Source organism: Drosophila simulans, chromosome 4, assembly GCF_016746395.2.
Source record: "Drosophila simulans strain w501 chromosome 4, Prin_Dsim_3.1, whole genome shotgun sequence".
NCBI lineage: Eukaryota > Metazoa > Arthropoda > Insecta > Diptera > Drosophilidae > Drosophila > Drosophila simulans.
In genome coordinates, this window is record NC_052524.2 from 76,609 (window position 1) to 100,037 (window position 23,429).

The 23,429-nt window shown below is 34.5% G+C and overlaps 2 protein-coding genes across 7 annotated transcripts in view; one reads left to right on the forward strand and one right to left on the reverse strand.

The window, feature by feature from the left end:
* The window catches only part of LOC6724686 (protein pangolin, isoforms A/H/I/S), a 46,980-nt gene extending 42,359 nt beyond the window's left edge, over positions 1-4,621 (forward strand). For both annotated transcript variants that reach the window (XM_016174462.3, XM_039296158.2), the window contains exon 5: positions 1,838-4,621. In XM_016174462.3, the coding sequence (XP_016037202.1) occupies positions 1,838-1,928 (91 nt within the window). In that variant the 3' untranslated portion in view covers positions 1,929-4,621. The remainder of the gene's footprint in view (positions 1-1,837) is intronic.
* On the reverse strand, positions 1,001-21,092 carry LOC27207714 (ankyrin-3). Of its 5 annotated transcripts, none has more exons than XR_006541997.1 (12): positions 20,851-20,959; positions 20,510-20,630; positions 11,596-11,703; positions 10,208-11,321; positions 9,677-9,780; positions 8,680-9,621; positions 6,399-6,723; positions 4,956-5,052; positions 4,673-4,897; positions 2,953-4,619; positions 2,782-2,882; positions 1,001-2,088 (listed from the first exon to the last, which is right to left on the reverse strand). XR_006541997.1 is itself a non-coding variant. In XM_039296148.2 (10 exons), the coding sequence occupies exons 2-10, from the start codon at positions 20,612-20,614 to the stop codon at positions 3,002-3,004; spliced, it is 4,638 nt and encodes a 1,545-aa protein (XP_039152082.1). In that variant the 5' UTR covers positions 20,615-20,630; positions 20,851-20,959; the 3' UTR covers positions 2,950-3,001. The 5 variants fall into 5 exon arrangements, 1 of the variants encoding a protein (XP_039152082.1); XR_005544448.2 differs by lacking the exons at positions 1,001-2,088; positions 20,851-20,959 and adding exons at positions 2,518-2,726; positions 20,979-21,092; XR_005544447.2 differs by lacking the exon at positions 1,001-2,088 and adding an exon at positions 2,518-2,726.
* Between the last annotated feature and the right edge of the window lie 2,337 nt (positions 21,093-23,429).

Here is a 23,429-nt window from a genome sequence, read left to right on the forward strand (position 1 = left end):
CGGCACCATATTTGAAATCGGTCTAGATCGGATTGTAAGTCCAAATGGCACGAAGTGTCCTTGTACTGGAGGCATAATTTAACATCGTCTGCGTACATAAGTACACGCGAATGTTTTATTATTAAGGGGAGGTCGTTAATAAATAAGGTAAAAATAAGCGGACCAAGATGGCTCCCTTGTGGGACACCGGATGTGACTCGGAGAATAGAAGATAACGAATTTTTAAAGAGGACTTGTTGTGTCCTGCCATTCAGATAGCTTGAAATCCAATTTAGAAGATCACCAGGGAAACCTATAAGGTCAAGTTTTTTTATTAGAAGGTAATGATTAACAGAGTCAAATGCTTTACTGAAGTCAGTGTAGATGACATCTGTTTGAAGATTATTTTTGAAAATGTATTGCGAAAGAAGTTAGCTCCAAGAGGTTAGTGGTTGTAGATCTGCGTTTCATAAAACCGTGTTGACACGGTGATATCATTGATCTACAAAGGTGCTGCAAATGAGGAGTGATAACATTTTCGAAAAGTTTTGGGATAGCCGACAATTTAGAGATTCCTCTGCTTTGAAACTCTATTTTGTGGAAAAATTAGCTCTGCCTGAAGTTTGTAAACATTTTTGTTAAAAAAATTGTTGTTTTGCTTCAACAAAGTATATAATTGCATTTGTTTACACGTAAGCTCCATCAATTAAAATACGGAGCGTGCTTAAATCTGATCAACCTTGTAGACCAGAAAACTACTGAAAGTAAACGCTGAAATGAGAAATCATGCAATTCAGCTGTTTTATGTGGGAACAAATTATATTTTTCTAAGACGACCCTTGCAGATATCTGAAATATTACGTATATATGTTAGTGACCTGGTCCTGAAAAGGCACTAGAACCGACGACGTTTTCGCGTCGTGGGATCATGGTAAGCCTCTTATTCTCCAACATATGGAATAAATATTAAAAGTGCTTAAAAAGTTATTAGATTTGTATGATTCGCCAGTAATCAGTCCTGCTCCACAAGCCTAACTTTCGCTTGATTGGAACGATCGTGAATGTTTTGGCCACATTCCCTCCCCATCACACACCCGAGTGCCAATTGGATCGTCGCAAGTCGCGCAATATGATCCCCCCCTTTTACCAAGGTTGTTATAAGTTATGTCATCATTTCTGACCAACAGCACCCTATAAAATGTTCTCATTCTATCGTATTTGCGTTCATAATTGACATGGGCAAAAAACAACTATTAAGATTTTGAAGAAACATTACTAGACAATAATTATTGTAGCGGACAGGATCGAATTCACCACCGGGAGACGGTGCACACGTCAACAATACTGCTAACTATTCAAGACTACAAGCGTCGCACTGAGGGTACTTGACGCTGAAAAGTTAACTTTAATTTTAATCTGTAAAATTGCCTTGCCTGGAAGAGGCTAAAAATAATATTTCGTTTATGATTAATACATTTTTTGGTTAACGTTCTTACGCGGCTATGTTATGCGCAAAAAGAAAGGATCTTGGTATGAGAATATATATACATTAAAAGATATTAAAGAAAATTCGGGAACTGTGGTGTTCCGTCAAACATACCTCAAACCCATCCTGGGCGATAAGATCTCGACGATCTGGATCATGGGCATGTCTACATATTATAATACCTCCAATATAATACAGATTAAAAACGTTATACAGATAAAAAAAAAAGTACCATCAAGCTGTTATTCTATATATATAAGTAAGAACGTTTGGTTTTTATTTTATATTGGTTAACAAAAATAACAACAAAATGCATGGGTTCATGTTTGTCACGGTTTACTTTTGGCTTTAATTATTGAATTCCATTTCCAGTTTAGGTTCGCGTCGCTGCATGATTTGCCGACTCCGTCTTTTGATGATATTTGCACATTTCGGATTTATTGCGGATACGATGGATGGCTAACACCATGACCGGAGTAGAATTTCCATGTGAACAATTGTGCCTGTTGGACTAGCTATTTGACGCTCGTTATTTGTCGAACTGGATTTTCTTTGTTACTATCACTCTGCACCCCTCCCTCTGTTTCAGATCCTTGTCTGCTCGGTGTGTGAATTTTTGAAGTCTTACGATCTCAATAAGATGGCGTACGTAACATAAATTTAGATCCATCAGGGGAATTCGAAAAAGTAAAAGGAAATATTTTGAAAGATAAAGAATCTTGTTTTCGATTTTATTTATTTATTTTATTTTTAATTATATTAAATTTATATTATTCCTTAGCTTGAGCTACCGTGGGACCTTTAATCTTATTAAAATCCACCCCTTGCCGGAAGCTTTTTTAATTGAGAACAACGAAAACTATGAATAAAGTGTGGTGTATTTTGAAGTCGTTTTTTAAGTGAACCTTCAACGATCATAAAATGCTTTCAACAAAACTGGAACAGAAAAGGTGCACATCAGATAACTTCAAAAATCAGTAGTTTTGCTGATGCTATATCTGACTATAAATACAAGCCACTTTAATCCTCTTTAATTAAATGAAGTTCAAAACTATAATTGATTCAACAATTTATTTAATTAGTACGATTTTTAACTCTAAATTATAACACTGTTAATATTGTTATATTATAAATTGCAAAGTAATACATTGAATAAAAGTTCTGATTGTCAATAGAATTTTATATTTTTAAAAAATGTAATGAATCGACTTTAGGTAAATTATTTACCGCTGATCAATTACTAAGGAAAATCGACATTTCTCTGAAATAAAATATTATTATTTTAATGACTTCATGTTGTTATACACTTTAATTACCTGGATTTCAAATATTATAACATGTTCCTCCTCTTTCTCATGTAACGTTCAAATGTTAAGTATTGCATTAGTATATATCAATTTACTCCTTTTAGTGACACCTGCGTTGAAGTACATGTATTTTATATTTTTTAATCATATATTACCATCTGCATTCAATACTAAACTTACCGTCTGCGTTTTTAGAAATATTTTGCTAAGGACCTGTAGACTTTGTAAATTACTGTTCATATTCGCAATTTTTTTCAATTCTGGCAGTCGGCAAAACTTTTTCCGGTTTAAGAGTGCCAAGCTCTGAATTTTTAAACCTTTTCTCCACAATATCTGAGCGGCCGATTTTGTAGAGGGCTTCAGCTAGTACATTGCCCGTCAATATGCCTCCATGTTCTAGCCATAGCTGTAACATTACCATGCTCTGCGTTACACTGTCATTTAACAAAAATTCTGTTTTAACAAGCTCGATATCGGTTTGGGAAACACCCAATTCTTTTGCAAGCAAAGGCCAGTCTCTTCCTAAATGGCTACAAATGTCGCCTAATATTACATCAGCCCCATGAATCAGTTCGATGTCACTTGACATAATACGAGCTTTAGTAATATCAATTTCTTTCATCTGTTGTTCCTTTACTCCAAATACAATATTTTCATTGTGATTTAATTTTCCATGCACATTTATACAATCGTTTAAACTATCTCTTTCGAGATGCTTTGTTATAAAATCCATTGAAATATTCAAGGTACAAAGCGGCTTCAGGGGCACTTCATCCGGTCCTACCATCGGGTAGGTCATAAAGCAGATGTGACCATGTGGCAATTCTTGATCTTTGATGTGAGCACTAAAGGAAAGCCGGTTTTCGCAAAAAGGTTGAAACTTGGTATACAGCTGTTCGCCTTTCTTTAAAATGGGAACAATGTTACCAGCGAATTCAAGATATACAATTTGATCCTGCAGCACTTCGATATCCCTGCTTTTTGCAACTTCTGTAAAATATTCTTGTTGCTCAAGGGTCTTATCCTCTTTATCATCAGTCATGCAAAACACGGAAAATTTTGCTTCCGTTTGGGAAATTCGTTTTGCAAATATTACAAACTTGACATAAAAAGGAACTTTGGCCAAATGACTATAAAGTTCTGTGGCCATTCGTCCTGCGTCTACGATATTACGGCAATCCATTAGCCAAAACCGGGCAGAAACAGTAGTGGTAAATGTTACACTGTCTCTAACAAATGACAACGGTGTTGATCCAGTAACATCTTCCCAAGTTGCTCGGGTTTGACCACCACTAATGGAACACAAAAGTCGAAGAGTAGGCGAACTTGAATTTCCATTGCCATAACATGCATTAACCATACTATTTGTACAAGCTTTTGGAGCTGGAATGCTTAATGTAATAGCTTTGTGAAATTTTCGTCGTCGTGGCTCCACAGTGACTACGGGTGAGACAGCAACCCCTTGACCGAGCAGCTTAGAACATTCGACCAGGTCTACTGGCTGCGCCTGAAGACCGACTCGAATTTTTTTAGTTAAAGCATGAGGCGGAAATATAGCTTTGACCTGGGGCACTACTGTAGAAAAAACAGTTCCACCATCAGGTCCAATAACGTGCACTTCCTGACGAACTCGCGAAACAACAGCAAAAAAGTGCGGAACATTTTGAGTAACGATCCGAACGATGCGATCAGAATGAAATTCCTCTGTTTGATTTATATCTTCTCCTATTATGTCTTTATATAAGTTATGCTCACGCCAACTTTCTCCATTGTCGGACCGGAGTATAATAATTTCGCGCTCGTTTTTTCTAAGGGTGCCATAGTGTGGAACTTCTAAAGTTATTGGGCTACAAGACAAAATAATTAACTATTAGTTTGGCAAAAGAACTCCCTAGTTTACCTTAAAAACATTCCGTCAACAGGTGACATTTCCAAAATGCGACTCACAAGTGCTTCACCCTCCATTAAAGGCGGAGGGTTGACTACTCTTTGCGGCTTAACATATCGACATGTTATTCGTGTGGGTTCAGCGCAGGCCTTTGGAGGTACGATAATACGCACACCATTGTGCCGATATCCGCGCATGGATCCACCACGTGCATCTACCAAGAACGACACCAGAAACCTAATAAAGGTAATAGATTACATGCGTTTATCCCTAAGAATTCCAGGTAAAAGCTTACCCTAAATGAACTTGGGATCGGGCAATAACGACGTTATCGGGTTTGTGCCGTCCCATTTCAGTTAATTCAATACAGCTCATGTCATTGGGTAGTATTTCTTGAATAAATAAAATAAGTTATTAGTTATATATCAAAACAAGGTAGAATGCTATAGTCGAGTTCCCCGACTCTCATATACCCGTTACTCAGCTAGTGCAAATGCGAACGCATTGACAAGACTAACAAATTAAACGAAGATAAAATCAAAACATTTCCCTAAAGAGTGGGCGTTCAAGTTTTGGGCGGGTTGTGGGAACTAGAGTGGGCACATTGTCACATTGTCAGCTTGCGACGTGTGAAAAATTAGAGACGATTACGATAATATTCACTTTTAACTATGGAAGTTTTTGTGTATATTTTTTAAATTGTATTACCTTTTTTTCGAAAATTAATGTTTTAAATTACATAAAGTATAATATCAATTCCAGATTGTAACTTTATTTAATTTATAAGTTAAAATAATGATGAACTTAATTTTAATGCTGTAAAAGATACTGGTTACAGTCCCCAGTTGAAGTATGTCGTCAGTTCCATTTTACATATTATTAATCAAAAACATTTAATTAAAAGCGCTTCTTTAATAATGAAGGCATTAGTTTAGTAAATAATTTGTAAATAATAATTTAGCAGATCATTTTGCAACGAAATTGACTAAAACTATCAATATGCAACTTAGTTTCTTGGATCAAAATTGATTTCGGACCTAAAATCGTCTTCTAGCACAAGCACGCACACGTAAACACTATCTCGATTATTCTTTTTACTCACACAAGCAAGCAAATTATATTTTTAAATTTGTAAGCTCTCAATTTTACGCGAGCGGAGAGAGTGAAATTTTTGTCCGTCACCAAAAAAGTGTCTGCATAGTGCAAAACATATGTATGGCCGTTACTCATCTTGTTATTCTAATGTCTTTGCTATTACTGTATGAGTAACGGGTATAATTATCTTAATATGTAAAATAAATCTAAACTGATTCAAGCTGTCACTTTTTTCATTTGTTTGGATCATACACATCAAGCAAATGAAAAGAGTGACAGCTTTTAGCCATTTCGATTACGCCCACACTTATATATATATATACATATTTTTTCGTTTTTATAGATATTACCGAGTTTTATCAATTTGAACCGACACCAAAGATGACCTATTGTGTTCCCTTCTATTTTTCTTAAAATTAATTTAGTTTCAGATCTGCGGTTGTGTATTTGGACACATAAAAATTAGAAATTAGGTTATTAAGCCTATCGGGTCTAAAGATAGTGATATATCGTGAAGTCAAAAGGAATACTAAATTTATTGAAATGTATTGACTTATGGTATCGACTAATATTTTCTCACTTTTTAGCGATGACTTTAAGTACTACATTTTTATAAGTGCCGTGTTAAATAAGGAAAATTTACCTTTCTCATTTAGTACTGGAACATCAGTAGGATCGTGGTCGGTGTTTGTAGTATCGAAGTTCTTGTGATCCTGGCCGTGGTTGGCTTTTAAATCATCAGTTGCCATGTATTTGTAATGGTTATGATCCAAAAGGTCATCACAAAATTCGTCATCGGAATCGGAAAGTAAGGTTTCATGCATAGCCTCTGGAGCCATTACCTTGCATTTTTCTTCAATCGCACCAATATTTGAATTAATAACGGATGTTGAAGTGACAATTTTAAGGGATTCCATTACAGTTACGTATCCAAAGTTACTTGCAATGTATAGAGCTGTGTTCCCGTCCTAAATTAAGGATTTGTATTGAATTTGTAGATAAAAAGCACGATAATATGTAATATATTTATATGGATATAACATAATCTATATAAACAAAACAAAGTTGGTGACTATAAGGACTCTAATAACTCGCCTTCCTGGCGACCGATTTGGATGGCTTTTTTCGGTTGGATTCGTATTGTCATGCGCTATGCAAAAATTCCGGAAAATATTTTGAAAAAAAAATCTTTTTCAGCTACAAACGTCAACACCGCGGTTGGCGATTAGGCCGAAATCTTTATTCGTTTAATATGAAACAATATTTCTGTGCTTTTTTTTTAAGAAATAAACGAGTTTTCTTAGTTAAAATCTAGAAAGGAAAGTTATTGCTTTTTTTTGGATTCGTGTTATATTTGTGTTATTATACGTGTGTATACGTAAATCGATTGCAAGTCGAAGTAGAACAGCACGGCGATTGGCAAATCTTAGGTAAAATATGACAGATGAGCAGCGTGAATTGCATCGAGAAGATATCCTTTCAAAGGTAACGAATTTACGCGCTGCACGCACACAAGACGAAAGTGAACGGAACACAATAATGTGCAAAGAGGTTCTGCTGCACGTGTTGATAAAGAAAATGAAAAAGGACGTGGGTGGCGCAGAATCAGGGAATAGAATAGAATCGAGATGCACTTAGCTATGGTGCTACAATAGATGGTACAATGCAATGCATTGATTTTAGTGCAATGGATGTCTTATGTCAGCATTGTAAAGCACGCAAATTCCCAAAAGAAACTCCAGGGTTGGGCAGATGGAAAAGTGGTTCTATCCTCAGCCAGAGCCATTGCAATCTCTGTCTGGCTAACATTCAGAAGTATATTGCTTTCAAATGACACCTTTTGGCGCTACCAATGTTATTGTAATTTCTATGTCGAATTGCTGCAATGGACGATCGTTACACACAAACATCAAACTCATATAACAACATCACATTTTCATCACGACAAAACAAATATTTTTTTTTATTCACTATTTATTTTTGGATGATAGCGGTTTGACAACAGTGCATTTGCCCTAATTTCAACAGATTCAAGGTCAAGTTGATCATGAAGTGGGTTCACTGTTTTCAGTCCCAAATTCGGATCATCGGTCTTCATAATTAAATACATTCGATTCGGTTCAATTGTCAAATTTTTAAATTTGGTGAGAAACATCAATCAGCCGCGTCTTTGCAACGGTACGCTACTGCCGAATGTTATTGATGCAACCTTCTTGAAAGGCATATATCAAGGCAAGGATGTATACATTTCAAGAATTCGTTCTACACGTTTGTGGAATTAATTTGGAATTTGATTGCAACTTTACGTTGCTTGTTCCAGTGTCGGGAGAAAATGAATTTAAAAGTTGTGTTTGGATTTTCATCTGTTCTGCTATCTGTTTAAATACAAATTTTGGGAGTGACAACCTCTGCCTGGCCAGCTAGTGTTAAATAACTCAGTAAATGTTTAATTAATTGATTTTTGTAACATTAGACGTTAGAATTTAATACTAATTGGACGAATAGTGTTTTCTTAATTGCAGTGTTATATATATTGTACTTCTTTCACATCTCTTTCTCCATGACCCCTTCACCTTTATAATGCTTGCTAAACAATCAGTAATAATCATCTCACGTTTTCGTAGCAAAAAAGCATGCAAGGCGATTTCATTCTGAAGTGAAACAAAAGAAACGACGGTCGGAGCAAAATACTTTCTTTTTCGTTCTTCAGCTCTGGCTCTTCAGCATTCTTCAGAGTGAGAGCGGTAGCAACAGCGAAGCGAAATACTACGGGAGTTGCGTAGCTTTTCGGCAATCACCACAAAACTATTATTTTTTCCATTATTTTTGACCAGGCTTGTTAAAAAAACGGTCCAAATATTACAATAGCTTTAAAAATGATTCTATATGACTTTCTTAAGATGATAATAAAATAAAATACTTACTTTTGTTAAAGCATTTGGATTCGCTTTATGGCGTAATAAAATATTAATAATCATTATGTGACCTTGCTGAGCGGCTTGATGAAGCGGGGTATACCCGATATTAGAAGACATCTCAATGTCAGCGTCGTTTTCAATAAAAAATTTTACAAGATCGAGGTGGCCATAATGGGCAGCCATATGAAGGGGAGTATAACCATTTTTAGTGCGCTCTGAAATGTTAGAACCGTTCTCCAGTAAAATCTGTGATACAAGAACGTGACCTTCCTGGGCAGCCACATGTAATGGTGTCAGGCCATTTTTTGCAGAGGAGCTGATAGCTCCATAATCTAGAAGTAGTTGGACCATATCAACGTTTCCCCCTTGAGCAGCCAAATGTAACGGAGAGAAGCCACTCTTGCTAATAATATTAACGTCTGCACCGTGTTGCAACAGCTGCATCGCAATTTCCAGATAATTTTTTTTGCAAGCTATGTGAATAGCACATTGACCATTTCGGGCACATAAATTTGGCGATGACCCATTTTTTAAAAGGAGTTCCACTATTGAGTGATTATTGTAGTGCGTGGCCACGTGTAATGGGGTCACATCATTTTTCCCCTGAAAATTGATAGAAGCTCCATTTTGTAGTAATATTTGAACCACATTCCGCTTTCCGTATTTGCAAGCTAAATGCAGTGGAGTAAACCCTTTTTTGGTAACAGCATTAATTTCCGCACCATTTTCCAATAACACTTGGACTATATTCTCTTGTCCTTCTTTTGCAGCAATATGCAGCGCCGAATATTTGTCTTTAGATTGAGCATTTATCTCTGCTCCATGCTGCAGTAATAACATAATTATATTAATATTTCCTAATCGTGAAGCTACATGAAGTGGCGTTTGGCCTTCACGGGCAATAGCATCCACTTTTGCGCTGCGAAGTAAAATTCGAATAATATCCGCCTAAAATAAATAAATTTATTAATATATTTTATGTTATTTATACTTAAATCAATACCTGATTAGCACGAGCGGCCAAGTGAAGTGGTGTTTCTCCGCGTATTGTTGGTAAATCCGCACTAGCTTCATGTTGTAGTAAATATATTACAATATTCATACATCCTGAAAGATTGAAATTTTGTATAATTTTTATACCCTATACCCTATATTCTCCGTTTATCCCGATTTAAATTTTTATAATAGTATACTATTATACTACATTTATTATTCATTATATATTATAATATTTTTTAATAACCTTTCTAATATCCTATTACCACATTCGCGATTTAAATTTTTATTTATACTATAATTTTATGTTTATTATATTATATATTATAACATTTTTTAATAAACATTCCTATATGCCATTTTCCTAAGCTTTTCTTTATTTTAAGGGAAAAGTCTAGCTGAATAATTCTATATGATTAACATATGAAAGTGAGATTGAAAGTTCGGAATGCTTATCAAAAAATTTACTTAACGAAACGAATTAACTTAATAAGGATCGCCTCAAGGATAACATACAAAATTTAATATTTTTACCTACCCATAAAACTAGCTACATGTAAAGGTGTTAAGCCAGATTCCGTGGTTGCGCCAATGTTAGCTCCGTGCTTAACGAGTAGTTCAACTATCTTAATACGATTTTTCTTGCACGCAATATGAAGAGGAGTGAAACCATTGAGCGCACGGGCATTTGGATTTGCCTTGTAATCAAGTAAAAGCTTAGCTACTTTAACATGACCACAGTGAGCAGCCACGTGAAGAGCTGTTAAGTAATCCACAGTAACTTCGTCTACTGGAGCCTTGTTGTCCAACAATAAATGAGCTGCTTCGTCGTGCTCACCCTGTGCAGCCATGTGGAGCGCAGACAGACCGTTCTTCGTTTTTGTCAGTATCGGCGCGTTTTGATACAACAAATGCTTAATAACCTCTACATGACCAGAGCGAGACGCACAGTGAAGTGGTGTAAGACCATCACGAGTCGCAGCATCTATTTTTGCTCCTCGGCACAGTAATAAACTACAAAGTGATAACTTTCCCCATTTACATGCCACATGTAAGGGAGAAATGTTATGTTTGGCTACATAGTTTACATCTGCTTTATTGTTCAAAAGCAAAGTGGCAATGTCCACGTTTCCATAATGAGCTGCTATGTGCAAAGGGGTGAATCCTGATTTGGAAACGATGTCAGCATTGGGATCATGTTGAAGTAATAACTTAGCTGCATTTACATCATTTTTTTTTGCAGCAATATGAAGAGCTGGTAGGCGAACCTTACCGCGCACGTCATTTTCAAGTAAGACAGCTACAATTTTGTCGTGTCCCTGCTGCATTGCTACCGCAAGTGGTGTGAAGCCATCTTCTGTAGATAATGACGGATTTGCCCCATTTGCCAATAGGATCCGACAACAATTGTCGTGGTTTTCTTGTGCTGCCATATAAAGCGGGGTGAAACCATTAAGAGACTGCACGTTCACATTAGCATTATATAAAATTAGCTGATTGATGACATCTTGTTGCCCCGCTAAAGACGCAATGTGCAAGGCTGTGTTTCCCTTTTTTGTGGCATTATCGATCTTTATGCCCCTTCTTAGCAACTCGCAGACTATATCCACATATCCGTCCTTTGCAGCTAAATGAAGTGCATTAAGACCGTTCTAAAATAAAAAATAAAATGCTAGTAATTAATATAAATAATTAATATAAATTGTTCCAAATTTAATGATTTAATGACGCAAACATCTTTTGCTAAGACACAGTGGTGGCCGGTAGGGCGTTTTTTACCTGATTCTTTGAAGTACAAAATTAGTCGTTTCTAAAACATTACATTTGGACTGATATCATAATATCATTTTTGCCACGAACACCACTAATTCTTGGTGGTTAATATTTATTTATTAGTATTTATTAATTAAACCATTACATACTTACTGCATTGCAATTATTTATGTCCGATATTTCTCCACAGTCCAAAAAATCCATCACCTTTTTAATGTCTCCGCTGCGAGCAGCACGTAAGAACGAAATGGTCGCGTCATTCTGAAAATATAATTTTGAGTTAATAACAGCAAAAAAAAGACACTGAAATAATTCCCATTTTTGAAACACCAAATCGCATTAGACTAAAAAAACACTTTTTGAAAACATCAATAGAAATTGGCAAGAAAACTAACAAAACAAAATAACAATTTTTTAAATGGTTGGCGTGACAGTTTGAGTGGGCATGGGCGAAATGATAAGTACAAATTAGTACATATAAGTACAAATTAGCACAACACATTTTTTACGAATCTGATATACTCTTCACCTCCTAAAATATTTCTCTGTTAAACAGCTTGCCATGAGAAACTTTAACACCTATAAATAGATAAATTTCCTTCGTACATAACTTCCAAACACATGGTCCCAGAGACGTGTACTATATGGCATTTATTTATTTATTTACGTAGAACAAATCGTTACCAAACATATTAAGTATACAAATATTCTTGATCAGGATCAATAGCCGAGTAGATCTGGTTTGTCTTTCCGTCCGTATGAACGTCAAGGTCTTTGGTACTATTAAAGATAGCAGGGTGAGATTAAGCATACCCAGAAGTTTGTTTACCCATGTTGCCGCGACACTTTTGGAAAATGTTTTTTTTTTCATATTTTTATTGGCCTTGTAAATTTCTATCGATTTTCCAAACAACTTTTTGCCACGCCCATTCAAACCCACGCTTTTGAAAAATGTTTTGATATTTTTTTGGATTTTGTATTAGTCTTGTATGGATATGCCAAAAAACACTCTAACAACCACAAACCGCGCCTACATTTTTGTAAAATGTTTTATATTTTTATTAGTCGTGTCATTCATTATGCGAAACCATTTTTGGATTACTTTTGCTGTAATGACCACAAACCTATACTAATAATCTTATTAGTCTTGTAAATTTCCATCCATTTGATAACCTATTTTATGCCACACGCACAAACCACCCATTTTTTCTTATTATATTCTCCAATATCTATCGATATGCCAGAAAAATTAGAATATTTCGCGATCTCACTTCCACTAGCTGAGTACTGGTATCTCTGTTGATATTTTCAAAAGCTTTTCATACTTTTCAAGCGTAAAGGATCTGAGGGCAGTACCATCTGCATTTGATTTTTATATGGGGATGCAATTTGGTAATGTCATTAAAGTACACTAATATGGAAACTTTTTTCCTTTAAAAATTTCGGATACCAAAGATAAACTCAGTCGGAAGTTCGAGAACGTATCGAGGAAAATAAGTATTACAGCGTTCTTCTTTTTCCACAGAACAACACAGAAATTTCCTTTTGCCACAATAAAGCTTGCTAAAAGCATTAAATGGAAGGCTTCCATGTCCATATTTGCATCTTTTTAATAATAATAATTATATGTTTAACATTTTTATTATTTTTTATCCCAACACTGTTACTCATATATTGTCTGGCAGATGTAGACTTGTAATCAAATAAAATTTAAAATAAAGTATTTATTAAATCAGGGCTCTGTTATTTATATTCTTTGGGTAGCACTCTTAAGAAGCACTCAATAGTTGACTTCCTGATATTGATTCTGGAATGTTCGCAAATTCTTCTCGAATACTTGTCTTGGAAAACATCCAAAAGACTTTACGCGAATGTTACAGAAGCCTTTAAGGGAGTGCTTTCAGATGCGTTCCACGCGATTTATGAGAGTCTCACGCCCGGCAAAAGAAATACTTATGAAAGACCGTGATCCGGAATAATTCCACTTTCGACTGAAAACACTTAGCGAGGTAAAAACAAGAGAGTTTCCCGTTACTCAGCTAGTGCGAATACCAACGTCAAATTTCATAATTTATCTGGTATGTCGATATATACGCTATTGGGGAATAAAATATAAAAAAAATTTTAATGTTTCAAAAGAGTGGGCAGGTCTGGTTTGGCGGCTTATGGCCGTTGAGTGGGCGTGGCAAAATTTTTTTTGGCAAATCGATAGCAATTTACACGACTAATAAAATTATGAAAAATATCAACACATTTTTTTTGTATACATGTAAGCAGAGAGAACGCTGTAGTCGAGTTCTCCGATTAACAAATACCCGATACGCAGCTAGTGGAAATGCGAACTCGAAATTTCATAATTTTTCCGGAATATGGATAGAAAATAGGGAATAGAATGAAAAAAAGTTAAAAAATTGTTATGTGTGAGGGTATGTAGGTGAAAGGAGGGGCGTGTCGACAGTGTTTTTGGTATACCGAAAAAAATTGGTAAGACAAACAATAAAACCAAGAAAAATGTAAACATTTTTCAAAAGTGGTGGTTTTAGGATGTTAGAGTGGGCGTGGCAAAAAGTTTTTTGGCAAATCGATAGAAATTTACAGGACCAATAAATATATGAAAATATGATCCTGATCAAGAATATATATTTTTTATATGTATGGCCGGAAACGCTTCGTTGTACCTCTTACATACTTTTCAATGAATCTAGTATACCCTTTTACTCTACAAGTAATGTGTATTAAATAAAAAGGTGATATGAACAAATAATGATTTTTTATTCAAATAAGAAAATACAATTTTAAAAGTGAAAACTGTAAAATTCGATAGAAAATGTACGAAATAGAGGTCTATGTTGTTATGCTTGGAATGCTAGTTCCCGAGATTACAGCTGTTATTTACGCCCATGGCCAGATCGACTCGGCTTAATGATCTAGACCATAAATATAACATACATACATGTTATAAAATAGTAAACGCTTCCTTCTTCCTGCTACTCTGCGAGTAACGGATATAATTGTTTTTTTCGTTCATAAAAATAGCAGTGCGAGGGAAACTAAGAAATACAAAGGTATTTTTCCATGTCCCTTTTCGGAATCGACTTTTTATTACACTTATTTTTGTAAAATGGAATGTGTAGATAGGGAAAAAAGAAAATTGCATGATAGCCTTTTTTTATTTACGTTCTTGACCACATTCACAACTTTTAAGCTGTTCATAAGAATAGCAGTCTGGTTTTGTCCAACGTAAAGTCCCGAAATTATCAATATTTTCTAAAAAGTGCTTGGTTAAGTTAATTTAAGTATATTTAAAAGGGCAATAAATTAAAAAATAAAATTTGTGGGTGCTGTCCTCTAGCACTGCTCCCAGGAGAAAATAATGTTAATTCTTAAGCTAAGAAAGGAAGGAAAAACATATAAGAACATTCAAAAAACCCTTGAATTTTCTACCAAAATAGTATCCAATGCCATTTAATATGAATGGAAGCCCGAAAACCGTAGAGCCATACGTAAAAAAACAAATATAGATCATCGACGCATAGTTCGTTACAGCAAAGTCAATCCTTTTGCATATTTTATAGACATAAAGTCTGAGCTGAACTTGGGAATCAGCGACGTTACAATTCGGAGACGACTACTGAATCTAAATTTAAGTGCAAGGAGTCCACGAAAGGTTCCCCTACTTAGCCCAAGGCATATAAAGGCAAGAACAAGCTTCGCTGAAACCTACATAAACCGGCCAGTCTCCAAATGGCGTAACATCCTTTGGACTTATGGGTCAAAAATAGTGCTATTTGGTGGAACTGGATCCCTACAGTATATCTGACGACCTCCAAACACGCAGTGCCACCCAAAACACGCACTGAAGACTTTCAACCCTGGAAGAAGACTTTCAACCCTATGGGCTTCTTTTTTTTTACAACGGTATGAGTCATTAACATATGATTTATGGTATTATAGACCAAAACGCATATGAAAATATACTTAGTGATGTCTTACTGTCATATGTTGAATGGAATGTGCCCTTAAAATGGACGTTCCAACAGGATAATGATCCGAAACACACAAGCAAATCGGCTAAGAATTGGTTGACCCAAAATAGAATAGATCAGTCTTCGACTAGCTCTTGTCGAACGCGGTTGTAAAAATTGAACGCTGCGATCGTTATCTTCTGTTCTCTCTGAGAACATTTTGGTGTACATTAGATATTTTCTGTTTTCTTCTTTAATTGTGATATTCGCAAAGGACTACAATCAAACGTTCAAGTGATGCAATTGGTGATGCTGAAGCATCTGCCGTTGAAAAAATGCGTACTAAAAGGAATAAACCACTAGTGGAGCGCCAGAACGAACGGGGCTCCAAGCAATTTACAAATTATTTTCGTCCACTACAAACTTTAGACGATGATAATGATGATAAACCTATTGAAACGGACACACTTGATGAAATAATAATCAAACCACCTCCTATAACATTAATTAAACAAAATACAAAATTTGTACACGAGCTAATGGCTAAAATTAAAACTGATGATTACTTTATTAAAACCATCTCAATTGGAATTAAAATATTTTTACCAAATATGGACTGTTTCAATGCAGCTTGTAACCAACTCAAGGAACATAACTGTGAGTTCTACACGTACGATACTAGATCAAACAAGCCATACAAAGCCATTTTATCCGGGCTGGATAAACTACCAATTGAAACTGTCAAATCCATGCTACAAAACCTAGGATTACAATGCACCGAAGTCAAAATTGTGGAAAAGAAAACTAAGTCTGATCATGAATTATTACTGTACATTGTTTATTTCGTAAACAAAAGTATCACAGTAAAGGAACTGCGCAAAAACTTTATGTATGTCAACCACACTAAAGTACGCTGGGAGTATAAAGTGAAATTGCAGAATAAAATTACTCAATGCTACAATTGCCAACTATTTGGACATGGATCAAATAATTGTTCAGTTAAAACATCATGTGCCCATTGTGCTGGATCACACCAGACTGCCGTATGTATGGACGTAAACAACAAAAAATGCGCTAACTGTAAAGGCGACCATCCATCGACAGAACTGACATGCCCATGCCGAATTTCTTATCTCAATTTACTTTCCAAACGCTCATCACAACGCATTGGAAGAAATAACTTGGAAGCTCATGGAATGAGGAATTCTAAGCAACACATCGCTCCATCTGCTCTCTTTGGAAATCAACCCCAGATCTCATTGCCTACTCAAACTAAGAGAGTGCAACAACCCAACTTTGGTAGCTATAGTAATGCACTCACCAATATTCATACTTTGCCTAATCCCAAAGCAAATATCACAAATGAAACTAATCTCTTTTCATGTGAAGAGATAAATTCTCTTTTGTCTGAATTAATAACAAGACTTAATGAATGCTCCAATAAGGGAGAGCAATTTCAAGTAATTTCTCAGTTAGCGATTAAGTATGTTTACACAAACAAATAATTTTATTGATAATTTGAATATTATGGCATGGAATGCTCGTGCCGTTAGAAACAAACGTATAGAACTGAGCAAGTTCTTAGAAAATAATCACATTCACATAGCACTTATAAATGAAACGTGGCTGACTCATAGTGACCGTTTTAATATACCCGAATACACTATATACAGAAATGACAGGAAGGAAAGTAGGGGAGGCGGCGTTGCCATTGCAGTTAGTAACACATTGATACATGAACAAATACCCTGCATTAAAAGTCATGTTATTGAAAATGTAGGTATACAAATCAACACTGACTCTAATTCCAGTCTAAAAATTTACTCTATTTACTTTGCTGGAAATACTTCAAAATGTATTCCTAGTTCATGTGATTTATCTTGGGACCATAATCATTTAAAAAGTTTGTATAGATCTGATCTCCTTAAGATCTCACAAATAAATGGAAATTTTCTAATTTGCGGGGACTTCAACTCGCGCCACAGAGCATGGAAGTGTACCCGAGCCAATGGTTGGGGCAAAATTCTCAATGAACTTTCAGATCTGGGAAAATTCAGTATTTTGTACCCTACGCAACCCACATATATTCCGCATAACCATAAAGCAAAAGCATCAACATTGGACCTATGCCTCACTAATATCCCTAACCAGCTGGCTAATCCAGCAGTAATGCAAGAGCTTTCCTCTGATCACCTACCAGTGGTTATTAAATACTCTACAAATTTTATGCGCAATGTAAAAACATATCCGATTTTGGGAAGGGCAAATTGGGCGCTTTTTAAGAGAATTATAAATGAAAGGCTGATGGTTGAAGAGGTGGTTGTCAACTGCTCACAGATATCGACTTTGGATATTGATAACTTAATCGGCTCTTTCACCAGAGTAATCAATTATGCCTTTCTTAAAGCAGTCCCTCATAAACCTATACATCACTCCAAGCTTACACTCCCTGTACATATAACTGAATTATTTAAAACAAGAAATATTATCCAAAGACAATGGTTTAGGTCACGTCATCCATTATTAAAATCAAGATGTGATCATTTAAATTACATCATACGAAAAGAGCTTTTCATTTATAATAATGCAAAATGGAACAATAAACTTCAAAAGCTGGATAAATGCAGCAAACCCTTTTGGAATATAACCAAAGCAATTAAAAAAAGAAAACAAATTGTTCCGTGTCTAAGTAAAGCTGATGAAATATACGCTTCTGGAAAAGAAAAAGCGAATATTCTTGCTGATGTCTTTCAACTGAAGCATAATCTGACACATTCATATTCAAACCAAAATACAATTGACCAAGTCAAAATATCTTTACAATCTATAGCTGAAACCCCAAACAACATCGCAGAAATTTGTAGAGTCACTTATCCAGAGGTTTTTTCAATTGTAAAAGCTCTCCATACTAGAAAATCTCCTGGAATTGATGGAATACCTAATATATCCTTGAAAAACCTTCCTACAAGCGCCATTAATCATATTGTTAACATTGCCAATCACTGTCTTCAGGCAGGCTATTTCCCACGGGATTGGAAGATAGCAAAAATAGTTCCAATTCTCAAACCAGGAAAACCTCCTGATAACCCTGAAAGCTACCGACCAATAAGCCTATTAAGCGGATTGTCCAAGATTCTGGAAAAATTAATTAAATTGAGATTGGTGAAATTTTTGGACATACACAACACACTACCAACGGTACAGTATGGTTTTAGAAATGGTCTAAATACCATACTGCCGACCTTAAAACTAAGAAATTATATTAAAGAAAGTATCCAATCCAAACAATCTGTAGGGCTGGTTACACTTGATATTGAGGCTGCATTTGATACTGTATGGCATGACGGACTGTTGCACAAACTAAAGATGATTGGAACTCCCATATACCTCATTAAAATAGTTCAAAATTTTTTGACACATCGATACTTTAGCGTTAATTTGGACAGTAGTCAATCTGCTAGACGAATTTTAAATGCAGGTGTGCCACAGGGTTCTGTCTTAGGACCTACATTGTTTAATATTTTTACACACGATATTCCACAAGCTACAAACTGTGTACTTTCACTGTTTGCTGACGACGCCGCTGTCTACAGTGCTGGTTTCTCGTACAGCGAGATAAATCAATCCATGCAGAGTTACTTAAATGAATTAGACATATATTACAAAAAATGGAAAATTAAAATTAACCCTAATAAAACGAATGCTATATTTTTTACAAAAAGAAGGAAACCTCGTTATCTTCCTGATAGACAGTTGCGAATACTAGACTCTCCAATACAATGGGTTGACAACATTCGATATTTGGGTATAATTTTTGATAAAAAACTAACATTTAAATACCACATCAACAACACAATTATGAAAGTTAATAAAATTATTTGCACACTGTACCCTCTAATAAATCGTAAATCTAAATTATCAATATCCAATAAGATCATAATTTTTAAAACAATTTTTAATCCAATATTAATGTATGGGTCACCTGTTTGGGGTAGATGTGCTCAAACTCATATCAAAAAACTTCAAATATGCCAAAACAAGCTGTTAAAATTAATAATGAACTTACCTTATTACACAAACACTAAGTACCTACATATAAAAGTAGGTGTACAAAAAGTTCAACAAAAAATACAATATTAACAATCTTTTGTTTCAAGTCTTAGTTTTTTAAGTTAGTTGTAAGTCAATTAAGGTTTTTCTTCTCCCTTGTTTTCCTTAATAAATAATAAATATTGTTATACAAAAAACTAAAAACAGGTCAACTAGACATAATTAATAAATATTTCAGATGAAAGCCTTAGCTAAACACTGTAAATACCTAATTATACCATTAGCTTTAATGAAATGTACATATATATATAAGGGATAAAGCACAAATAAATTAAATTAAATTAAAAATAGAATAGAGGTAATGCCGTGGGCAGCATCATCTTCCGATTTAAACCCTATAGAAAACCTGTGGGGGACATTAAAAAATATGTGTCGAAGAACTCCCCGACGTCTAAGGCTCAGATTTGGCAAGTTGTGCAGGATGCATGGTCAAAAATTCGCCCCAAACGTTCACAGAACCTAGTGGACTCCATGCCGCGTAAGTGTAAGACTGTGCTGGCTAACAAATGCTATTCAACAAAGTATTAGGCCCAAATTAACACATAAAAAAGAAAAACTAAGTTCGTTCTAAGTCAATATAAGTCACCAGAATTTCTGTCTATTATGTTGTTTCAATCTATATTATCGAAACTATTGAAGAAATATATGTGAAACATTTGTTGAATTGTTTGAATTTAAATATTATTACGAAATGATATTATAAAAAAAAATTGACAATTACATTTTTTATTTTAAGGGTCCCAAGCACTACTATTTTTATGAACACGGCTGTATGTGCATATGCAAATAAATATATACATATGTAAAAATTAGTTTATATACATATATATATGTATGGCATCTGCCAATTGTTTTGGCAATGAGTATTAATTTACTGGAAACGCCCATATACGAATGTAAGTACATATGTACATACATATACGTACATCATGAAATTTATCTTAAAGAATGTATTTTTACAACGTATAATAATAGTAAGCCGCATATATTACCTGTTTTATGTTTCCATTCTTGTTGTCTAAAGCCATTCCATTAAGAGCACAAGTTACACTTCTTGTTTGTATTTTGTTCTCAACTCGTACATCACCAAGCGTCATAATTTAATATTAAGCCCTAAATTAAAAAAAAAAATGGTTTCATAGAAATAAAAAAAATTTTACAGGTATATAAAATTCACGCAATTAGTATATAAAATATATATGCAGATATATATTCTCTCAAGCCTAATATAATCATCGTTTCATATTTTCTCTGTATTATTATTTTAAAAGAACATATTAAAACAGAAAAGAATCAAGAAAAGTTTATCTTAGTAAACAGAAATAAATATTACTCAGATGTTGACCAATTATTAAAAATTTTTATAAATAGACAGTGTTGAATGTATTGACATAAAATGTTCAGACGGTCTATTACCAAAAATAGTTCGATAAGTATAAACTTTTTATATCATGTTCCTACCATAGCAAAATTCCTTTTCCGGAACCAGTGCTGTGCGTCTGGTCTGTTTTGCATCAATATCTCGGCTACGGGCATGCTCCGGTAATCGATTTCGTAAGACTTTTACGATTTCGATTTGATATCGCAAAGTCTGTGCTCCGGTTTTCGAATTTGCAAAGTTTTTTCGATTTGTTAATCGGGCACTTTTGTCTGGCCGAAATCAAAAGTAAATGCCTATTTTATATCAAAGCATATAAATAGTTTGCTCAGTCTATTGATCTATTGATGTTTATGCCACATCACAACAAGATCACTCTGTCACACAGTTATTTCAAAAAAATGTATTTCTGACCACGACTCAGATGTGACAAGCAAAACTTTGACGTCGGCAACAACAATTTTTGATATGGCAAGGCGTTGATATTAAGGTCGCAGAAAGTTTTCGGGAAGATTTCCATACTGTTAGTGAAACGAAACAGGCAGGTAAAAATACTTATAAAATATAAAAGAATTCATTAATTAATTTAAGGGGGGCCAAAATTAATGTTTGTTCGTTTTAATCTTATTACATATATGGTTAAAGTGCATTAAAAATGTAAGTAAAACAGTTTAAACAGCGTTTCACTATTTAAGAAAGATTCCGATAGCAAACATTTTGCCAAAACCAGAGAACCCCGAAATCGAAAGATTTTGGCCAAATCGAAATCGAAAAAATTATTACATGTGCATGCTTTATAATTTTAGATCCTATTAGTCGGCTTATAGGAATTCCCCTCATTAGTATTGTTAAATATTAAAAATTTCTAAAAGAAAATAAGTTAAGACTATCAGATACCAGTTACTCAGCTAGTCCAAGTGATACTGACAATTTTCAACATTTTTGAGGATTATCGATAGAAATTGGGGAAAGAATTAATTTTAATGCTCTAAGGTGTGGACGACTGTTGTGTGTGTGTTTGGTGTTGGTGTTTGGGCTGTTGTTAGGCCAGGTCAGAGTGGGCATGGACATGTTTTTAACATTTCGATGGAAATTGCAAAAAAAATTAAATCATTTCTTAAAATTGTGGGCGTGGCAATTTTGGGTGGTTTTAGAGCGTTAATGCTAACGCGTGGCAAAAAGTTTTTGACAAATCGATAAAAATTTACAAGACTGGCAATATGAAAAAATATCTAAAACTTTTTAAAATATTTGGGCGGGGCAGTTTTGGGTGGCTTAAGGGCGCTAGAGTGGACTTGGCGAAAAGTTTATTGTCATAGAAATGTACAAGACTAATAATAATATAAAAAAATAGCATAACATTGTGCAAAAGTGTGAGCGTGGCAATTTTGGGTTGTTTGTAGCCCTCAGAGTGTGCGTTGCAAAAAGTTTTAAGGCAAATCGATAGAAATTTACAAGACTAAGAAAATTATGCAAATATTTCTCAAAAGTTGGTGTGGCAAAATTGGGTCAACATACTTGCGCTGCGTCTTTGTCTCTAGAATCTTTATGCTTTATCTCAACATTCTAGCTTCTATAGTTCCTGAGATCAAGGCGTTCATATTATTCCTAACATAGTCCCACAGAGCACATTTTTGTAAGTCGTAATTCAACAATGGTAATCTCGTGTCGTAGCCCGTAAAAATCTGATTCTGCCCTGTAACATCGGCTTTTGACTGTCATAACTGTCATGACTGTCATAATATTATAACAATATCGCGATATGAAAATGCCTGAAGCGGAGAGTGCTATATTGAATTCAACCCGATATACACGAGCTACACTATAATCTCTTCTTTGTCATAAAGCTTGGTTTACATAATAATGAATTGCAGCTGGAGCGTTGAAGCTGGCTTTGGATGACTTGGATCAATTGTGTCTATGCTTATATTTTTTTAATTTTTTCCACCTATCTCAGGAAAACCATAATTAATCTACTAAATTGAGTATATATATAGATGGTCATTAGTATTTCTTCTCGTAGTGAATTTGAATGGTATCAAAAAAAAAGAATTTTCCTCTTTTTATAATATGTATCAACTGCGGAATTTTCGACAAGAAATGAAAGTTAAATTATTACAGATACAGCTTTATTTCATTTTTATGACAATGGGCAAATAAAGTATATATATTTGTACCTACAATATGTCAAGGAACTGTTTACACACTGCGAAATAAGTTGAATTTTTGACTTTAAAGGTAAAATTAAAGGGTTCTGTGCTTAATTAAAGGCAATTTTTTTTAAATATAGTTAAACAATATTTATTTTACTTATAAATTAAAAAACAATATAAAAAATTAATTATACAAGAAAATAAACAACAAAATCCAGGCTTACACACTTTTGGAACTGTCAAGAAACTCTTCACACAAAACACTAAATCGAAGTTTAATCCTAAATTTTTAAATTAATTTATTTTATTTAAAATTATTTTATTAATATTTTAAAAGTTTTAGTATGTATGTAAAGGATTCTGACCACCACAGCGGGGAAT

Coding starts and splice junctions, on each gene's coding strand:
- LOC27207714 (XM_039296148.2), bottom strand. CDS start 20,614: ATGACGCTTGGTGATGTACGAGTTGAGAACAAAATACAAACAAGAAGT. Junction 11,322..11,595: donor ACATAAATAATTGCAATGCA/GTAAGTATGTAA, acceptor TTTTTATTTTAG/AACGGTCTTAATGCACTTCA. Junction 6,724..8,679: donor ATCCAAATGCTTTAACAAAA/GTAAGTATTTTA, acceptor TCCTTAATTTAG/GACGGGAACACAGCTCTATA.